General features: G+C 35.3%; 2 protein-coding genes across 2 annotated transcripts; one reads left to right on the top strand and one right to left on the bottom strand.

Annotated features, from left to right (window-relative positions):
- The first annotated feature begins 5,552 nt into the window (after positions 1–5,552).
- LOC145011860 (protein LURP-one-related 10-like) lies at positions 5,553–6,810 on the top strand. Its single transcript, XM_078970606.1, has 3 exons — positions 5,553–5,902; positions 6,009–6,242; positions 6,383–6,810. Exons 1-3 carry the CDS (start codon positions 5,669–5,671, stop codon positions 6,587–6,589), a joined length of 675 nt encoding a protein of 224 aa, XP_078826732.1. The 5' UTR covers positions 5,553–5,668; the 3' UTR covers positions 6,590–6,810.
- An 802-nt stretch (positions 6,811–7,612) lies between these two features.
- LOC145013213 (zinc finger BED domain-containing protein DAYSLEEPER-like) lies at positions 7,613–8,869 on the bottom strand. The gene is made up of 4 exons (XM_078972017.1): positions 8,507–8,869; positions 8,027–8,410; positions 7,887–7,951; positions 7,613–7,804 (listed from the first exon to the last, which is right to left on the bottom strand). The coding sequence occupies exons 2-4, from the start codon at positions 8,295–8,297 to the stop codon at positions 7,757–7,759; spliced, it is 384 nt and encodes a 127-aa protein (XP_078828143.1). The 5' UTR covers positions 8,298–8,410; positions 8,507–8,869; the 3' UTR covers positions 7,613–7,756.
- Positions 8,870–19,706: the final 10,837 nt, after the last annotated feature.

Here is a 19,706-nt window from a genome sequence, read left to right as displayed (position 1 = left end):
TACAGCCGCACACCCTGTGTATGGCCGTACACAGGGTGTGCAGCCGTACACACGTGTACGACCGTACACACAAACCACAAACACATACAACATTACATAAAAATATATTTTCCTAAAAAAGCAAAGTATAAACCAATAATTATGACCCAACAGGTCATCATCGGTTCTTAGATGTTGATTATCCATTAAGTATGAGTTTGAAATTTAACGGGCAACACGAGACAAGACCCACTCCGAGACACTTTACTAATGAAGACATACAACAGCAACTAGGCCGTCTAATACTTCGTAAATCGGGTAAACATCCTAACACTCTCAAGGAAAACATGGATCGGCAAGGATTCGAGTTGAACCGGTCAAAACGTAGCATATTTTTCGAGCTCGAGTATTGGTCTTCTCTGCAGCTGAAGCACAATATAAATTTGATGCATGTGGAGAGAATGTGGGTGAGAGTCTTTTGGGTACTTCTATGATGAATGATAAGAGTAAAGACACATCAAATGCACGTGAGGACTTGAGAAATCTAAATATCCAACGTAATCAATGGTTGCAAAAGAAAGCGTAACAAGTTCACTAGACCACATGCAAGCTACTCATTCAAGAAACCTAACCGCAAAATATTTTGTCAATTTATAGGAGATGTTAAATTTCCTGATGGGTTTGGATCTAACATCGATAAGAAAGTGGTAGATAATGATACGATTATTGGGTTGAAATCTCATGACTATCACATTCTTATGCAACGTTTGATACCGATTGGAGTTAGAGCCTTATTGGATAAAGAAACTTCTACACCAATTGTAGATATTTGTACGTTTTTCAAGCAAATTTGCTTCAGAACACTAAAGGTGGAGGATATGAGGAAAGCAAACGAAGACATTATTAGAATCTTTTGCAAGTTAGAGTAGTTTTATCCTGCAACGTTTCTCGACATTATGATTCATTTAGTTTTTTTCATTTACCTGATGAAGCGATTGTCGGAGGCCTGGTATGTATGAGATGGATGTATAAGTTCAAAAGATATATGAAAAAACTAAAAAACTATGTTAGAAATAAGGTGAGGCAGGAAGGTTGTATAGCTGAAGGTTATATTGCTGAAGAAGCTTTGCCATTTTGTTCGATGTACCTTCGAGATGTCAATCGCCTTGAAAGAAACGAAGACGTTGTCATTGAAAAAACAAAGTTTTGGATGTTTGAGTCAAAGTGTCGACCGACGAGCGCAACGCAAATCAAACATCTTGATATAAGGGAGAAACGTAATATAGAATGGTTTATATTGAATAGTTATGAAGAAGTCATAAAATAAATCGAGTAAGTGTTCTTACTTTTAAGTATCTTTCATTATTTATTGTTACTTTTTTCCATATATATATATATATATATATATATATATATATATATATATATATATATATATATATATATATATATATATATATATATATATATATATATATATATTCATCAATATAGAAAATTCAAATCTGAACATCCTGAAATTGACGAAAAGATTGAATTTCCCAACTGGTTTCTTGAAAATGTAATAATAATTAACAAACAAATATGTTTTATAAATATAACGAATCAAGAATACATAACACATCAACATATATTTAATAGGTTTATCAAATGGAAAAAGAAAACTCTCCAGAATTCCACAAAGATTGTCAGCCCTTTCAGTGGGTTCACAAATGGATGTTTATACTTACACCACATGCATAGTCAATGATGTTAGGTTTTTGGTACTGAGTGGTGATGTTCAACGCAAAACGCAAAACTCTGAGGTTCTAGCGGTTGGTGAGAATAGAGAGAAATATTATGCCTAGTTAGAAGAGATGATTAAGGTGCAATATCCATATGATTATTCGACTGTAATATTTCGGTGCAAGTGGTTCGATACAGGAGATATTCCTGATGATAATTTCATAAGTATCGACACACAAAAAGAAGCGTACCAAGATGATCAACTCATATATGCTTCACAAGCCAAACAAGTGTTCAACATCCGCGAGCCTGTTAATCATCTAAAAAACGAAAACAACAATCCTCGTTGTGTCGTCGAGCATGTTAATCATCGAAATATTTGGGATCTACCATCCATCAATGCTCGTGTCTAAAATACTTACAGTGACTCTGTCCAAGATGTCGACAATGTGGAGGCCAAAAATGTTGACATAGTTCAAAACAACTCTTCATCTAGAGCTAGAACTTTTCTCGAATTCTCAAAATACTTTCAAAAAAATGTTGATGTATCTCAAAACAATGCTGATTATGACGATGAAGACAAGATTGAAGTACCTCCACCAACGGGTAGAATCGATGATGTTTCCGATGAAGAGACTGTTTATGATGATGACGATTCTGATTATGATACTGATGAAGAAGGCATTGAAGTATATGATGAAGATTCTGATTAAAAAAATCAAATGTTTTTTTGTAATAGAAACTTTATTTGAAATGTACCTTTAATTCATATTGTTTGTCTAACTTTTATTTATGTTGTTTATCTATATTGTATATCTTACAATTTCGTAGGGTAACTAACTTTTATTCATATTGTATTTCTATATTGTACATCTTGTAATTTAAGGCTACAGATGAGGTTTACTTGGGCGATACTCTTGGCCATGATGGCCATATGTTATGGGGCTTGGACATGGAGGTGATGGAGCCGGGGATCCACCACCTCCAGTAGCCTTTGGTCGTGGTCAGCACGAACAGGATGATGAGTTTTATTATGATATATTTATTAACTATTTTTATTATTTTATAATAAGTTATCGAGACAAATATTTTTAATTGTATTTTTTCAGCCGAGCTTCCAAAAAAAAAAAAGATGGGGCATGTCAAAAAATATCGAGCTGGGAAAGTTGATACGGGCAAACAAGGGAAATCCTGTGGATTTGCATTTCGACAGGGAGATCACATATTCCCCTGTCGGGAAGCATGGTAATTAGTTCACATATGAAATTGGGAGGTATTTGTGGAACAACGTCCCTTTCAACATATTTGGTTGGGACAATGTTTCCCTCGCCTTAAGGAAGGCAACAGTTGTGCATCTAAAGGTAACTTGGATACAATTTTAAGTTTAGTTGTGATTGTTACTTAATTAACTAACTTTTTTGTATTTTGCATAATAAATTTGATTTTGATAAGGTTAACATGGATCCGGAGCGTGCTCAATTGTTGTGGAGCATTGATTTGAGTCTTGCAAAGGATTACAGAGGCCGAAAAATTAAAGCTCATTCTTATTTTAAGGAAATCGGGGGGCCAGCAGATATCCTAACTGCATTAAACAACCCCCCAAGGGTATGTGGCATGAAAATTGGGCGAAAGCAATTTTCAAACGCTAGAATTTTTAAGGCGTTCGATGTCAAACACTGAATGTCGTACAAAACAAGTAGTTATAAACAGATGGGGGTCGAGCTCATACAGCAATGCATGTTTCAAAGAAGTAAGTTATGATATATTTAAATATTTATTTAAAGTATAAGTAATCTAATTTTTAATGTTAAATAGGACGTCAGTCGAATCGAAGTTTTTCGTATATGGTTAATTTGTATTTTCATATAAGTGTTTATATCGTCAAGGGTATTGAGTAATCTAATTTTTATGATTTTTATTATTTTTTAAAAATACATAATGCTTTACTCGAGGAGATCAACCAACGAACCCAAGCTACTTCTGAAGCAAGTGGGCTAATACCAACTGATATAAAAAATTGTTTTGAAAGAATATTGAGTGTTCGAAACGGATATATCATAGGCAGTAAGCGTAAACCCCCTACCGTTGTGTCCAAGTATGATAAGGAATAACTATTGACACAAGAACAACCACAATCATAGGTAATTGTTAGTTCAAGTTGAAAAGTATAATGATATAATGGAAATTACAATGCTATAATGGAAAGTAGAATGCTATAATGATATGTTGGTTATGATTTGATATATTGATATTTTGTAGTTTGGTAATTTTTGGAAAGTAATGCTATAATGGAATGTAGAATGCTATAATGATATGTTGGTTATGGTTTCATATGTTGATATTTTATAGTTTGGTAATTTTTGGAAAATACAATGCTATAATGGAAAGTAGAATGGTATAATGATATGTTGGTTATGATTTGATCTGTTGATATATTGTAGTTTGGTAATATTTTGTAAAGTAAATGCTATAATGGAAAGTAGATGTATGTTTAAGTGTATTTGATATATTGATATGTTGATATATATATATATATATATATATATATATATATATATATATATATATATATATATATATATATATATATATATATATATATATATATATTTATTGTAGTTGAAAATGCTACAAACAATACTAAAGGACCCGGCCTGTTCTGCAGCATTGAAAGAGTAGTTTCGCTCATTGCCGCCACCAAATAATGAAGGAAATTATGAGGACGAGTAGCTACTTTTGGATTTTATGAAATGTTTTGTAATTTGGAAGAATATTTTGGGTTGTACGGTATGGATTAATATTTTGGATTGGTTGTATATGGATTAACATTTTATAAAAAGTTATCAGATTTTATAAATGTTATATTGTTTTTTATAAAGTTAATGTTAAATAAATAAATAAATAAATAAAATCAAAATGTTACCAGTATTAGCGGCGAAATCTATTTTGGCGACATCTACGGCGACGGTGACTATTATTGGCGATAGGTCAATAGCGGCGACGAGTACACCCTTTAGCGGCGATTATATACGTATTAGCGACGAAGCATCACCGGCGATGCATTTGCAGCTACATGTCGCCGCTAAAGGTATTGCCCCGTCTTCTTGTAATGATACCAGATATTAATAAAAATCAAAGTTAATTATGTGCAAATCGTTCAATGAAAGATTTGCATAATAGCAGTCTACTTTCTGTTTTTAACATTTTATAGCAATGTATTTTATATTTATTTAAATAATATAGTTAATTTTTCAACATGGGTAGCCGATGTTTACTAATAACCGAAACCATTAACTGATTTAAACTTACACTGAAACGCAATGATTATGAAAACTAATTAATATAATTCTCCGGGTTGTTCCGAAAAAAATAAAAAATCAATGGTTTTCTGTGTTGGTCAGTATGAACTACACATGAATATAATACGTAAATATTACACCAACGTTCAATGGTACTTACTTAAAAATGTTACTAGTATTATGTAATTACCACATAATTATTATCTATTTATGTCATTTCTTATTTAATATACAAATATAAACTAATTACACAACAGATAACAGTAAAAAATAACTTATAGATACTTTTAAAATCACGAGATATTGTTTATCATTGGTATATTTTTAACATTTATTTGCAACTTTTATTACCAAATACTATAAATAACTAAGAATTTAAGTTCAAATATTGATTATCCATACAACTATCATATTTTCTCAAACAAATTAAACAAAATAACCCTTGTTTTAACCTATCTAAAAACAAATATGCACGTAGGTGTGCATCTCATTCACAACAAATAAGAGACCACTACACCAGAGACGTGGTCAGACTTAATTTGCTGCGTTGTTTCTGAGAAACTTCCTGTATAACCCAAGAAAAGTAATCACCCCATCCAGTGTGGACAAATCTTCCGTATATATTTTCACTCATACTGACCTCTCTGCTGTGTGGAGTATTGACGATGGCTCAACCCAACAAAGCACCTTCATCCACTCCGGTTTCTGTGATAGGGTCTCACTTCATGGTACCACATCAACTCGATATTATAGTTGATAGAATTTCAAGCGGAATCCTTTTGATTACAGATATTAACCATAAAATCATCTTCAAAGTGAAACCATGCGATTCATTCATTCATGAGCGGCGAGTACTACTCGATGTTGATGACCAACCCATCGTTACGATGCGTGATAAGGTGACTTTATTAACTTTAATTTTTAATATATATTTTTTAGTTCTTTGGGTTGTTTTGAAATTTAGATGCTAAATTTAACAGTTAGATGGACTGATTTATTTTCCAGAGCGTGACTGTACACCATGGATGGTATGTATTCAGGGGTGACAGTAGAAGCAAATCGGATATGATATTTACCACAAAAAAACGTCACATGATCCAGCTGTTGAAGAGTGATGTAAATGTTTTCTTGGCAAACAAAACCTGTTCTAAAAATGTTTGTGATTTCAAGGTCAAAGGAAGCTGGTCGAAGAGAAACTGCACTATTTATATGGGAGATACTTCAACCACAATAGCCCAAGTAATTTAATTTTCAAACCTTTTTTTGTTGGTTTTCTAGTAGAGTTCCATGTTTTCAGTTATGTCTGTATAACTTAAAAGATTCTGTAAGTAACTTAAAGCTCAATCTGAAACTTACTAATGACATATTTATTCCTGTAGATGTCCAAACTGCAGTCATCGGATAATATTGTAAAGTTCGTTAATGACAAATTCAAGGTGAGCATTTCTCCCAATGTGGACATTGCGTTTGTGATCATAATTATAGCAATTGTTGAGGCTATGGAAAACTCTGACACAAACAATAAAAGTGCTGTGCAAGTTCTTGGAGGTGTGTCTAAAGTTGTTGCCCCAATACTCCTTGCATAGTCATAGTCATTAGAAGTAATTAAGTTATAATCTGGACATGCACATGTTAATTGTCTTCAATTCTGCTTAGGAAATTTTTTGAAGTTTTTGTAACTATATAGAATATTCAAAAGTGTCAAACATTGTAATATAAATATCTAGCAATAGTCCAGACGTATGTGTTCAGCAATTCTTCCTATATATTGTTTTAAGTCCTTATAGTCAACTTTGATTATTAAGCAATTTGTGGATGTAGATGTGTATGGTCTCATGGTTTTATTATTTTAATATGTATATTTCATATTTAAAATTATAAAACAAAAACAAAAAGTGTTTATAAAACCAAAAACATGTTTAATATTTGTCTTTGTTTTATACAACTAAAACTAAAATTTATGATAAAAAGGTTTAGTAAAATATTTTCAATATAAATTTTATTTTGAACGTATCAATTAGCTCTTATTTAATGGCGTAATTTCTTTTTTTTTATATTTTTAAGTTAATATAAAACTTTTAGTGGTATGAAAATATCTAAACATAATATATAATACTGTAAATTTGAAATAAGATAGATGGTTATAAAATGAAAATATGTATTAAATGTTGGCCCATAATGTCGACATTTGTAAGAAACGGATGGTTACTATACCCCTTGAGTCCTAAATTGTATAATTCAAATAAATGTTGGGGCACCATACGTTTATTGGGAGAAGTCAAGGTCGTTGCAACACGAGTATCCGACCACCAAATTGTAGGAATGGCAACGGGGCGGGTTCGGGGCGGGGCATGAGTTCCCAAACCCGAACCCGATATCTACATATGTACCCGAACCCGACCCGATACCCGACGGGTTTCTTATCGGGGCGCCCCGTCGGGGCTAAAACTCTCCCCGAACCCGATCCTAAACCCGAAACCCGATAATTACCCGAAAACCCGACCCTAAAACCCGAAATATGGCAGAAAAAAAAAGAAGGAAAAACTATAAATACAAAATGATAAATTAAGACGATGCATAAACTTAAAATACCAAATAAGTTCTTAAATCATTTAACCAAATAGAAATTACTAATAGTCTAATATTGTAACATCAACCAATCAACCAAAACACCCAAGTACACAACATTAAAAACTAATTCATCACAATAATACATTACCACTTAACATTAAAACAAAGTTACAAACTCAAAATCAAACAAAATCATCCAAACTTGTTGTCCCGCTTTCTTTAGTGTTTTCCTACAAAATATTAAACAAACTCAAAATCAAACCAAATCATGGAAACTATATAAAATTAATATTTTTAGGAGTTTCGTTTGACCTCTTCCACATCATAATCAAATTCAACAGAACGACAATATGCCTCCGTCTCTTCAGAACAAGTTGCTGTGTAAAATTAATATTATTAATATGCAAAAAAAATTCACAATTTCATATAATTAATATAAAATAGTATACTACCTCGAATTTCATTCAACAACCAACTTTGAGCACACATTAAAGCCTCCAATGTCTTTGGATGAAGTCGACTACGATGAGGACTTACTAATCTTCCACTTGTGCTGAAAGCTGATTCCGAGGCAACAGTGGAAACAGGAACAACTAATATATCTTTAGCTATCCTTTGTAGTGTCGGGTACTTAATCCCATTTGTTTTCCACCATGCCAACAAATCAAGTTCCATGTCTTTAGGCAACAATTTCTCCTTCAAGTAGTTATCCAACTCACTCATACCTCCTGATTCATCATCATCTCAAGTAATAGAAGCAATATCCGATAAGAGCTTTTTGAATCCAACACGATGACCAGAAGAGATACTAGAACCAAATGAAGATGAACCAGGAACTGAACCACCACAAACACGTAATGTTTAGTATAAAAATGTTAATAATTTAAGATAATGTTCTATTTATTATATAAACAATAAGAAGAATACAATACCTTCACTCTTCCTTTTTTTAGATGCATTACTTGACTCGTACTCTTGAAACAAAGTTGTGACAAACCCCTCCAAAATTTGAAATTCAGTCTTTGCCTTTTCTTCTCCATAAAGCACAGGCAAAAGTAACTCCACAAACTTTAACTTGTATCGTGGATCTAAAACTGCTGCCATTCCCATTATCCCATGAATTACAGACCAATACTTATTGAACTTAGAAAGCATTTGGTTAGCCATCACCTTAATCTCCTCAATAGGAGATTTCGTCCACTCACGCAAAGAATATCCAATCTCACATATCAAAGGAAAAAAAACATTAGCTGTAGGATACTTTGAACCAGAGAACATATCAGTCACCTCATAAAAAAGCTGTAATCTTTCACAAATCTCACTAGCCAACTCCCAATCCTGGTCGGTAGGAAAACATATATACTTGGGGTCTCTTGTCTTCACGCGATCGAAAACCTCTTTGTAGCTTATAGCAACACTCAACATCAAGAATGTAGAGTTCCATCGTGTCTTGCTGTCAAGTATCAACTTCTTTGAGTATGGTATTCCCAACTACTATGCTGCTGTCACAAAATTTTGCTCCCTCTTTGGTGATGCAGACCAAAATGCAACACTCTCTCTGATTCTCTCAATCTCAAATTTAATGAGAGATAAGCCATCTTGGACAATAAGATTGAGAATATGTGCGCAGCAACGCATATGAAACAAATCACCATTCATCATTAGTGATTTTAGAGGAAGTTTCTCTAATAACATCCTAATAATTGCATCATTTGTGGTGCAATTATCCACAGTAAGAGTTGTAATATCATTCAAGTATCTAGACCAAAAATTTCATGGAAGCCAATAAATACTTTTATATTCTAATAACAAAGATAGTTAGATACAAATTCATAGTTCAAACCCAAATGATGCAATCTAAGGAAATGAAATATCAATAAACATATTACATATACAATGTGTAGAGAAATCAGACTTGGTGAATAAGCTATTTAGCTGTGATCGAAATTAATACCTAAGATCAATAAGTTATTAAGCTATTAATACCTATGATCAATAAACATATTACAAATGGTGCAATCGAAATTAATACCACAAACAGATTTTAATGTTCATATGGATTTCAAGAATCGAAATTACAAGCTGTGATCGATTTCAAGAATTGAAATTTCAATGTTCATACCGAACTTACAAGCTGTGATCGATTTCCAGAATCGAAATTTCAATGTTCATGCTGTGATCGATTGGAAGAATCAAAATTTCAATGGATTTCAAGAATCGAAATTACCTCTTGTGCGTGGCGTCGATCGAAGTCGGAAGAGTCGCTGAGTCGAAATTACCTCTTGTGCGACGTGCGTGTTGCTGAGTCGCTGCTTCGCTGCTGAGTCGCTGCTTCGTTGCTTCGCTAATCGCTCTTCGCTGCTCCCCTTTTGGTGTATCGCTGCTTCGCTCTTCGTTGTGGTGTATCGATTTGTGGGTGTGTCGGCTGGAGTAGAAGAATGATTGAACGAAGAGAAGTGTAAGCCGTAAGGAGGATACTGGAGTGAAACGTGATTTTAGGGTTATGTGTTCAAGGGGCAGCAATGTAATTTCATATATATATATATATATATATATATATATATATATATATATATATATATATATATATATATATATATATATATATATATATATATATATATATATATATATATATATATTCGGGGCGGGTCGGGTCGGGGCGCGCATACCCACTCCCTGCCCCGAACCCGGATAAAATACCCAATAAAGACCCGTTACCCGACCCGAAACCCGATAAGAGCGACCCGACCCGACCCGAAATATTCAGGAATCGGGTTTCCCCGTTGGGTTCGGGTTTTTTTGCCATCCCTACCAAATTGTATAATTCAAAGTATGTGTGAGATATTATACGAGTTTGATAAAAAAAAATTAATACTAAAGTTTAAATAAAATTTTATTCAAATTTGAAATTTTAGATTTGAAATTTAAAATTTAAAATTTGAATTTAAAAGGAAAAATATTAAATACTATATGAATACTAATATTATAATTTATTATTTATTTTTAATTAAGACAATTATTAATTGAGGTGTAAAATATGATGTGTTAATTAAGAAAATATAAAATAAAAAAAATGACAAATGGAAAAAACAATTAATCAAAAATACCAAAAAATAACATATATCCAAGTTAATAAGAAAGTGACATGTGTCAAAATTATTTTTATTTATTTAGAAGGATTAAATGTTTATTTATTAAACCACCGTTTCTCTTCATTTCATCAACCTTGTCCCATTTTGTGGAAGGGATGCCATAGATTATAGGGAGTGGTGCGGTTTCTCCCGCACGGTTTGCCACATATTGAGGGGATCACCGCCCCCTATGTGGTTTCGAGTGCAGTTAGACCGCACCACACCCCCTTTTGGCCGCGTTTTTTGATTGGGTAATAGTGAATTTGACCGTTGAACGGGCAAACCTATTAATATTTTTTTTCTTTGTTATAAATTAAACCATTCATTTCATTTGTTCAAACCAAAACCAAACTTTTATAATTTTTTGTTACTTTCTCACTCAAAATTAATAGAAAATACCATCTTCTTCATCTTCTGAAGATTTCAAGTTATTTTTTATATTGTTATTGCTTATGATCAAATGGCGAAACAAATGTATGATGTTTTATGGAATAACACAACCGAAAGGTCTCAACGGAGGACACGAAGATATATTTGTAGAAATCGTGAAGAAGCCAACCAACGTTTGATACAAGACTACTTTCAAGAGAACGCCACTTATCAACGATACTATTTCGTAGGCGCTTCAGAATGTTCAAACGTTTATACGAACATATAGTTGAAGATGTAACAATGGAGTGTCGTTTTTTCCAACAACGTTACGATACTAGATATATATATATATATGTGGTTTCACTCCCTAACAAAAATGCACGACCACACACTGTCAGTAAGCATATGACATTATGCCTGATGCGTTCAACGAATGTTTTAGGATGTCTGCGAGGACTTGACGAGATAGTCTCCACTATTTTTGCAAAACTATGATTCAGTTTTATGGTCCAAAATATTTACGTAAGCCTACACGTAATGACATCTTACAATTACACGTTCATAATGCTAGTGTGCATGGTTTCCTGGAATGCTAGGAAGTTTAGATTGTCTCCATTGGGCATGAGAAAATTGCCCTGCCTCACACCATGGGCAATTTACCCGAGGTGATCATGGTCACCCGACGGTAATACTTTAGGCAATTGCATCACAGGATCCGTGGATTTGGCATACTTTTTTTGGCTCTCCCGGTTCGATTTACGACATAAACGTTCTTAATCGTTCACCTATATTTAAAAACATATAAGATGACTCTGCACCAGATTTTTCTTTTGAAGCGCATGGATCGCCATATAAGTATGGTTATTATCCGGTTGACGAGATCTATCTTGAGTAGGTTGTGTTTGTTAAATCGTTTACGTGTCCACAAAATTCTAGACAAAAAAAAAAATTAAGAGGGCTCAAGAAAGAGCTAGAAAGGATGTCGAGCATGCTTTTGGAGCTCTTAAGATATTTTGGTTCATATTGAAAATATCAACACTTTATTTCAACGAGGAAAGATTGTTGGATTAGGTGTCCAAGCTCATAACTATATTTGGTATGTACTTGATCCGATTGTAGCATAGTCCTTTTGGGTTGCCTTCACCAAAGCAACTTGACTGGAAGAATAAAAGAGAAAGAGGTTATTATGGTTTATTAGCATATTATTTGAATGATATATTAAAAGAGAAATCAGATTGCTTAATTAATATTGATCAAAAATTAATTTAAAATTAATTTTGTGGTCAAAATAGATTAACTAAATTAAGGGGACTGATACTTTAATTATAAGATAGTTACAAGGTTGAGCTTAGGATCCATAAGGAAGTAATGGACGAATTCTATATGGGAGTCCACATAGAAATCATCCAAGGGGCCTTCTGGAAGGATCCTTTGGGCTGGTTAAGGACTAAGCAATTGGATTAGGGTTTTGACTGAAATCCTAATTGCTCAGCTATATAAATGGACTCTTGGCATCATAATTTTGGCTACCACAACCCTAGAAGGATTCCTAGAGTCGAAAATAACCTCTCCTCTGTGTCTCTAATATTCTCTAATAGTTATCATGTTTGTGATCTATTAGAGGCATCGCATTTGAGGTGATAGGTTCTCAAAAGTTCAAGGATATCAAGCTAAAATCAAATGTAACTTTCTAACTTTTTTTATTAGATGTTGATTTTCATATACAATTGCTAGAATTAGTGTTTAGAAGCTTTGGATAATTATTGCATGTACAAATAGAAAAACTAGATCCAAAGCTTTAGGGTTTGCATGTGTACCATAGGACTGTTGTTTTGCTCATAACCCAATAGTGGTATCAAAGCCTAGGTTGTTTATCTATTATATTTGATGCTATGATTAATCATTCAAAGTTAAAAAGTATAAAAATTGTGCCTCTTCATGATAAATTTGTCGAGTCGCCTGATGAACTCGACGACTCAGGGCTACTTGACGAGTCCAGTTAGTGACTCAGCGAGTCTGCTCATCAGATGGCGGATTTTTCAGGATTTTGACTGAAATTGTATTGGGATAATTACTAAAAATGTTTTTGACTGATTAAATTCAATTTTTTTTAATATAGTATTGATTATCCTAATACAATTTAAAGATATTTGGCAATAAGTAAGATAAAATTAATTATTTGTATTTTTTATTTGAATTATCTTGCCTTGAAAATAGATTATGTCAAATTATGTGATAAAGATTAATAATAAGATTATTTAATTATTTTTCAAATTTGATCCAAAAGATGTTTTGAAAAGTTTCAAACCATACCCTCAATTTTTGGGATTTAAATTTTAATTAAAAACTTTTAATTTTGAAACATTTTAATTTAAAACCGTACAATTTTACAAGTTTAAAATTCAACCCTTATACTATTATAATATTATATGAATAGTTATTATATATATATATATATATATATATATATATATATATATATATATATATATATATATATATATATATATATATATGTATGTATGTATGTATAAGACGAGCTAGTCTTACCGTTAGTAGGCCTCATTCACGAAGTCAGTCTATAAACCGGGGGAGGGGGGGGGGGGTATAAGGTTACCGCCTATAAAATGGTGGTTTAATACGTGTGCACTTTTACATACTGCTTGCTTGATTGGTGGAGGGTCATTAGCCGAACGGGTAGGATAGGACAACTAATTCCTCTTTAATAAGTATAATTGTTTTAATAAAGTAACTAAATGTTTTTATAAATTCCCAACCTTAGTTACTTTAATTAAAATATGAAATGATGCTATTCCATGAAATTACACTTTGCACCTTGCCAAGTCATTAGTAGAGCGTGTATGGTTAACCGACACACTAACTTGGGACTAGCAAAGGTGGCAAAGGGTAGCTCTTTATTTATCACACATCAATGGAGCGTGGTTGCTAACCGACACATTAATTAGGTGGTAAATGACATTGAGAGTACCAAGTATATTTGAATTATTATTCACACCTTGTTTGTGATCCCCGGTATCCCAGTTACAAAGTTGAAGGGCATATCAAGATTTAAACATGTCATTGAAAAGTTCAATGAATCTCAAAAGAATCTAGGAATTTCAATTCATTTAAAACTTAATTGTCTTTTTCGTTTTTCATGGTGAAAATTGGTAAATCGTCATTTACCTACCTTCAAATTATTTTCAATTAGATTACGACATCCCCCTTCTAAATTGTAAATAATTGTGTTGGGTCCTAGCCCTAATTTCTCATTTGGGTGTTTAATTGGGGTAACTATCTAATCAAAACTTTGTCTCTTTTCTGTTCAGATGTCTACTCCAAACAACAACACTTCTAGCTCAACCCTTTCTAGCTCATTCTCACTCATGAACTTGTGTGGGAGGGTGATATTTGATGCGTCTAACTTCAATGATTGGATCTACAACATCCGTATGGTCACTCGCTACGAGGACAAAGAGTATGTTCTCGACAGGGAGCTGAAGGAGATTGACACAAACATTGCTATTCCCGGAGAAATTACTACTTACGAGACTTATGAGTGAGATGCTATGAAAGTTCATTGCACCATGCTCTCAACAATGACTGATGAATTCCAAAAGTCTTGCGAGGACTACTACCCATTCGAGATGCACCAAGATTTGATGGAAATGTATCATCAAAGTGCTAGGCAGGAGAGGTACGAGATCATTTCTATGATGATCACTACCAAAATGAGGGATGGAGAGTCCATCATGGCCCACTTGAAAAAATGCAAAGGTCTGTGGACCGCTTGCTGAAGTTGAATGTTAACTTTGATGAGGAGTTGGCCACAGATATCATTCTACACTCCTTGCCTCCTTGCTATGACCAGTTTTATATGACCTACCACATGAACAAGGAGGAGGTCACTCTAAGCAAGCTTCAAGGCCTGCTAAGGCCTGCTGAGAGTATTCTAAAAGGAAAATCTATTGCATCTACTCCTACTACTAGTGCCCCCGTCTTGGATAATAGGCAAGGAAAAGGAAAGAATAGGAAGGCTCCTTATAAGAGCCACAAGGGAAAGTCCCATGATGGTACCTCTTCTAATGGAACCGAAGTTGGTCCTGCTGCTCCGCCATCCAACTCGAAGGATGCATAGTGCTTTACTGCCACGAGAAAGGGCATTGTAAATGATGTTTCCTAAAGTACCTGCAGGACATCGAGGGTGGGAAGATAAATCCCTCCTTCGCAGGTATATATACTATTCATTCTAATAATTCATCACATGCTATGTATTGGGTCTTCGATATAGGATGTGGTTTTCTTATTTGTTCTGATTTTCAAGGTCTAAGAAGAAGTAGAGATGTGGAGCATGGGAAGATAAACATGATCATAGGCAATAGGAATGTGTCGCCTGTCACCAAGATTGGAGTTTACTCTTTAGTGTTTAGTAGTGGGTTAGGTTTAGATTTAAATAACTATTTTTATTTGGCAGAAATGACATGAAACATTATTTCTTTTCATGGTTTGTATAAACAAGGTTTTATATTTTCGTTTAATAATGAAATTGGTTCTATTAATGCTTTCCTTAATGGTACTTTCTATTTCGAAGCATTGCCTTCTAATGGTATATATGAAACTGTGATGGTTGTAGAAAACTTAGGAAATGATGTGTTGCATATCGATTCTTCAATGGTTTGGATAAGGCATGCTTGTGGCATTGTCGTCTTGGACATGTCAAAAAGAAGCGTATAGCCCAACTCCAAAAGGATGGAGTGTTGAAGTCATTTAACGTTATGTACGATGACATGTGCGAGTCTTGTTTACTTGCAAATATGACCAAGTCACCTTTCACTGTTACTTGTGAAAGGGGTGAGAGTTTATTGGATCTCATACACACCGATGTGTATGGGCCCTTTAGATCCGACATAAGGGATGTGAATCGCTTCTATGTGACTTTTACCGATGATTATAGCAGATATGGGTATATATAATTAATCAAGCACCAGTCGGAAACCATTGAAAAGTTCAAAGAGTTTAAACAAGAAGTAGAGAATCAGCTGGGAAGGAAGATAAAGATGCTCCGGTCCGATCAAGGTGGTAATTATCTTAGTATCGAGTTCCACAATTACCTGAAGGAATGCAGAATTGATTCGCAATTGATGCCAACTAGGACACCTCAGTTGAATGGGGGTGGCTGAGAGGCGCAATCGAATCTTGTTGGACATAGTTCGTTCCATGATGAGTCGAGCTTCGTTACCTATCTCATTCAGGGGGTATGCCTTAGAGACTGTCGCCCATATCCTTAATCTAGTCCCGACTAAGAAGGATGTGGATAGGGAAAGCTCCCTCATTGGCACATATCAAGGTTTGGGGTTGCGAGGCTTTCATAAGACGAGAGACTCACGACAAGCTAGATCCTCGTAGTGAGTGGTGAATTTTCATCGGATATCCGTAGAAGTCCTTTGGATATCTCTTTTATTGTAACATCCCGGAATTTAGAAGTAAAGTGAAGGACTAAAAGTGTAAATAAGAAGGTCGGACTCGACGAGTTGGTGTTGTATGGAGAAAACCCTAATCTTGGGGGTTGAGCCCTATATAATGAACACAATACCCTCTCCCCAGCCTCTTTACTCTCCCTTGAAGTCCAGAAACCCTAACTTTTGGTTGTGAGAGAGTTGAAGAGCATATAGAGTCTTGGAGGAGGAAATCTTGGAGGGGATGTGAAGAACAAGAAGGTTGGAGCAAGGGGCTTTGCAGAGATTTAGCTTATTCTTCAGTTGGAGCTTTCATTTGAGGTAATAATCTGCTGTTTGAGCTTTTATGCATCTAGATCTATCAATTGTGGGGTTTTTGTGGTATGAATGAGGTCTATCTCAAGTTTGGTGTAAGATCTGACGTTGCTACCTCAGATCTAGGTTGTTAATGATCCAGAAAGCCATAAAGTCTATGCTCAAGAGTTGTTGGTGAAGTTCTTTTGTCCCAAACCCTAGCCCTAGAGTATATTATGCTTAGATCTCTTTGGACTCACGTAATGATTGCATCTTTACGTGAGGAATAGCTTATGGAAGGGTAGATCTATGGATTGGAACCCCTACATGGCTTGGAAAGCCTCTGTATGGGTTAAGAGGTAGTGGTACTCGACGAGTCACATGGGTGTACTCGCCGAGTTGCTTGAAGATGGCAAGAAACTCGGCGAGTTGGAAGAACAACTCGGCGAGTTGGTTGAAGATAGCCTTGGACTTGGCGAGTCTGTTCTTGGACTCAACGAGTCTGGTCTTGAGGTCCTAGCCTTTTCTGGTTAAGTTGAGAATCGGTGAGTCAAGGGATGACTCAGTGCGTTGAGATGGGATTTTTCAGAGTTGAGGGACTCGGCCAATCAACGGGCTGACTCGGTGAGTAGGGTTAGTCATGAAGTTTGACTTTGACTGAGGGCTTTGACTTTGACCAAGAGTTGACCAGTTGACTTCCAAGGGAATTTTGGTAATTTTTTGTATTTATTTGGGTTCATTCTTTTGGTATTATCAGGGGTGTAGTTCTTGTCGGAGGTTGGAGTAGTGTGATCTTATCTTTTCAATCAGCAGTTGCAAGGTGAGTTATCCTCACTATATCAACAAGGTCTAAGGCACGAAGGTCGGCCCTTTATCGGATTGTCATCCGAGTATTGTTGTTATATTGTTGCTTTGTTATGTTTGCATCCTGGTAGTTAGGATGGTATATGTTAGAGACTTGGTTAAGGTCGGTATCCTGGTATAGGATGATGCTATGCTAGTGACCAGTTAGGTTGGTATCTTGTTTAGAGTATGTTATGTTATGTGATCTGCTAGATCGGTTTGATTGGATGTGAATTGTTATATGATTGTATGTTTATGTGCACATGGTTGTTTGAATGGGGTTGGGTTGAGGTAGGTCCTGCTTTGTGTTGTAGGCCAACATACCCAGGGTGGACCGGTTATCCCGAAGGCCCAGCGAGTGGTCCGGATAAGCTATAGGCACCACGAGGGCGGACCAAACGTGCCGAGGCTCGGAGAGTGGACCAGGCCGATTGAAGGCCCGATGCGGGTGGACCAATCATACTGTAGACTCACAGAGTGGACCAGGAGGGTTGAAGGCCCGGTGCAGGCGGACCAAAGGCATTGCAGACTCAAAGGACATGGCTAGACTCGGAGGGTGGACCAGGTGGACTGAAGGCCCGGTGCGGCGGACCAGTCACACAGTAGACCCGAAATGCATGTATGTTATGTTCGGTTATGATATGTTATGCGTGGTATATGTGGTTAATATTTTGGGGGTATCTCACTAAGCTTCCGGGCTTACAGTTGTGGTTTAATGTTTTTCAGGTACTTCAGGAGACCGTGGCAAGGCGAAGGCGTGATCGTACCGCTCCTCATGTTTATATTTTATGTTATGGTTCTCGGAATACTCTGATTATAAATGTATTGAAAACCTTTTTGTAATAACTTAATGAATTTAGGATGTTTTTGAAATGTTTAAATTGGCTTGAATTTTTTTGAGTGTTACATTTATAGACCGAGTGACAATGTTCTCTCCATTACAAGGAGAGGAGTTCTTCGAGAGCAAGAACTTATATGCCAAGAGGAAAATGGGAGGCAAATTGATGTTGTAGAGCTTCAAGAATCAAGCGATGAAGGAAACTCTAACACTGGCACTCAATCCGAGGAGGCAACTCCTCTTGAACCGATTGATGAGTCCTTACCTCTTAGACATTCCACTAGAGTTACTATTCCACCTATTTTGTATGATTTTCATATAACAAGTGAGGGTGATACATTTATTAGTGAGTAAACACTAATAAATTTGGATGAACCTAACAACTACAAGGAAGCCATGGCAGCCCCGGAGTCTGCAAAGTGGAAAGAGGCCATGGACACTGTGATTCAGTCTATGTATGACAATCAAGTTTGGAACTTGGTTGACAATGTACCGGGTCGTAAGACGGTCCGGTGCAAATGGATCTTCAAAAAGAAGACATAAATGGATGGGAAAGTACACACTTATAAGGCGCGATTGGTTGCGAAGGGATTTACTCAAACTCCCGGAGTTGACTATGATGAAACATTCTCACTAGTAGTGAATATTAAATCTATAAGGGTTATGCTAGCCATAGCCGCTTTTCATGATTATCAGATATGGCAGATGGATGTCAAGACCTCTTTCTTTAATGGGAAGTTTGTTGAAGATATTTACATGAGTCAGCTAGAGGGTTTTGTCAATGTAGAGCACCCTAATAGAGTGTGTAAGCTTGAAAAATCCATTTATGGATTGGTACCAACATCTCGCAGATGGAATCTTTGTTTCGATGAGAAATTCAAAGAGTTTGTTTTTTTGAGAAGTGAGGATGAATCATGTGTATATGTCAAAGCCAGTGGCAGTATATTTAGCTTTCTCTATTTGTATGTCAGTGACATACTGCTCATAGGAAACGACGTCCCAACCCTGCAGGAAGTTAAGTCCTGGCTTGGGAAGTGCTTTGCTATGAACGACCTCGGAGAAGCTGCTTATATTCTTAGGATAAGGATATTGAGAAATAGGAGTAAAAGACTAATAGGACTTAGTCAAATTACTGTTGGGTTTTGAGCATTCTAACACTCCTAAGTGTACATGCAACCCTAAATACCTTGGATCT

This window comes from Lactuca saligna, chromosome 8 (genome assembly GCF_052625555.1).
Source record: "Lactuca saligna cultivar CGN05327 chromosome 8, ASM5262555v1, whole genome shotgun sequence".
Classification (NCBI taxonomy): Eukaryota; Viridiplantae; Streptophyta; class Magnoliopsida; order Asterales; family Asteraceae; genus Lactuca; species Lactuca saligna.
Note: the sequence above shows the minus strand (reverse complement) of the source record. Positions and strands in the feature narration are given on the sequence as shown.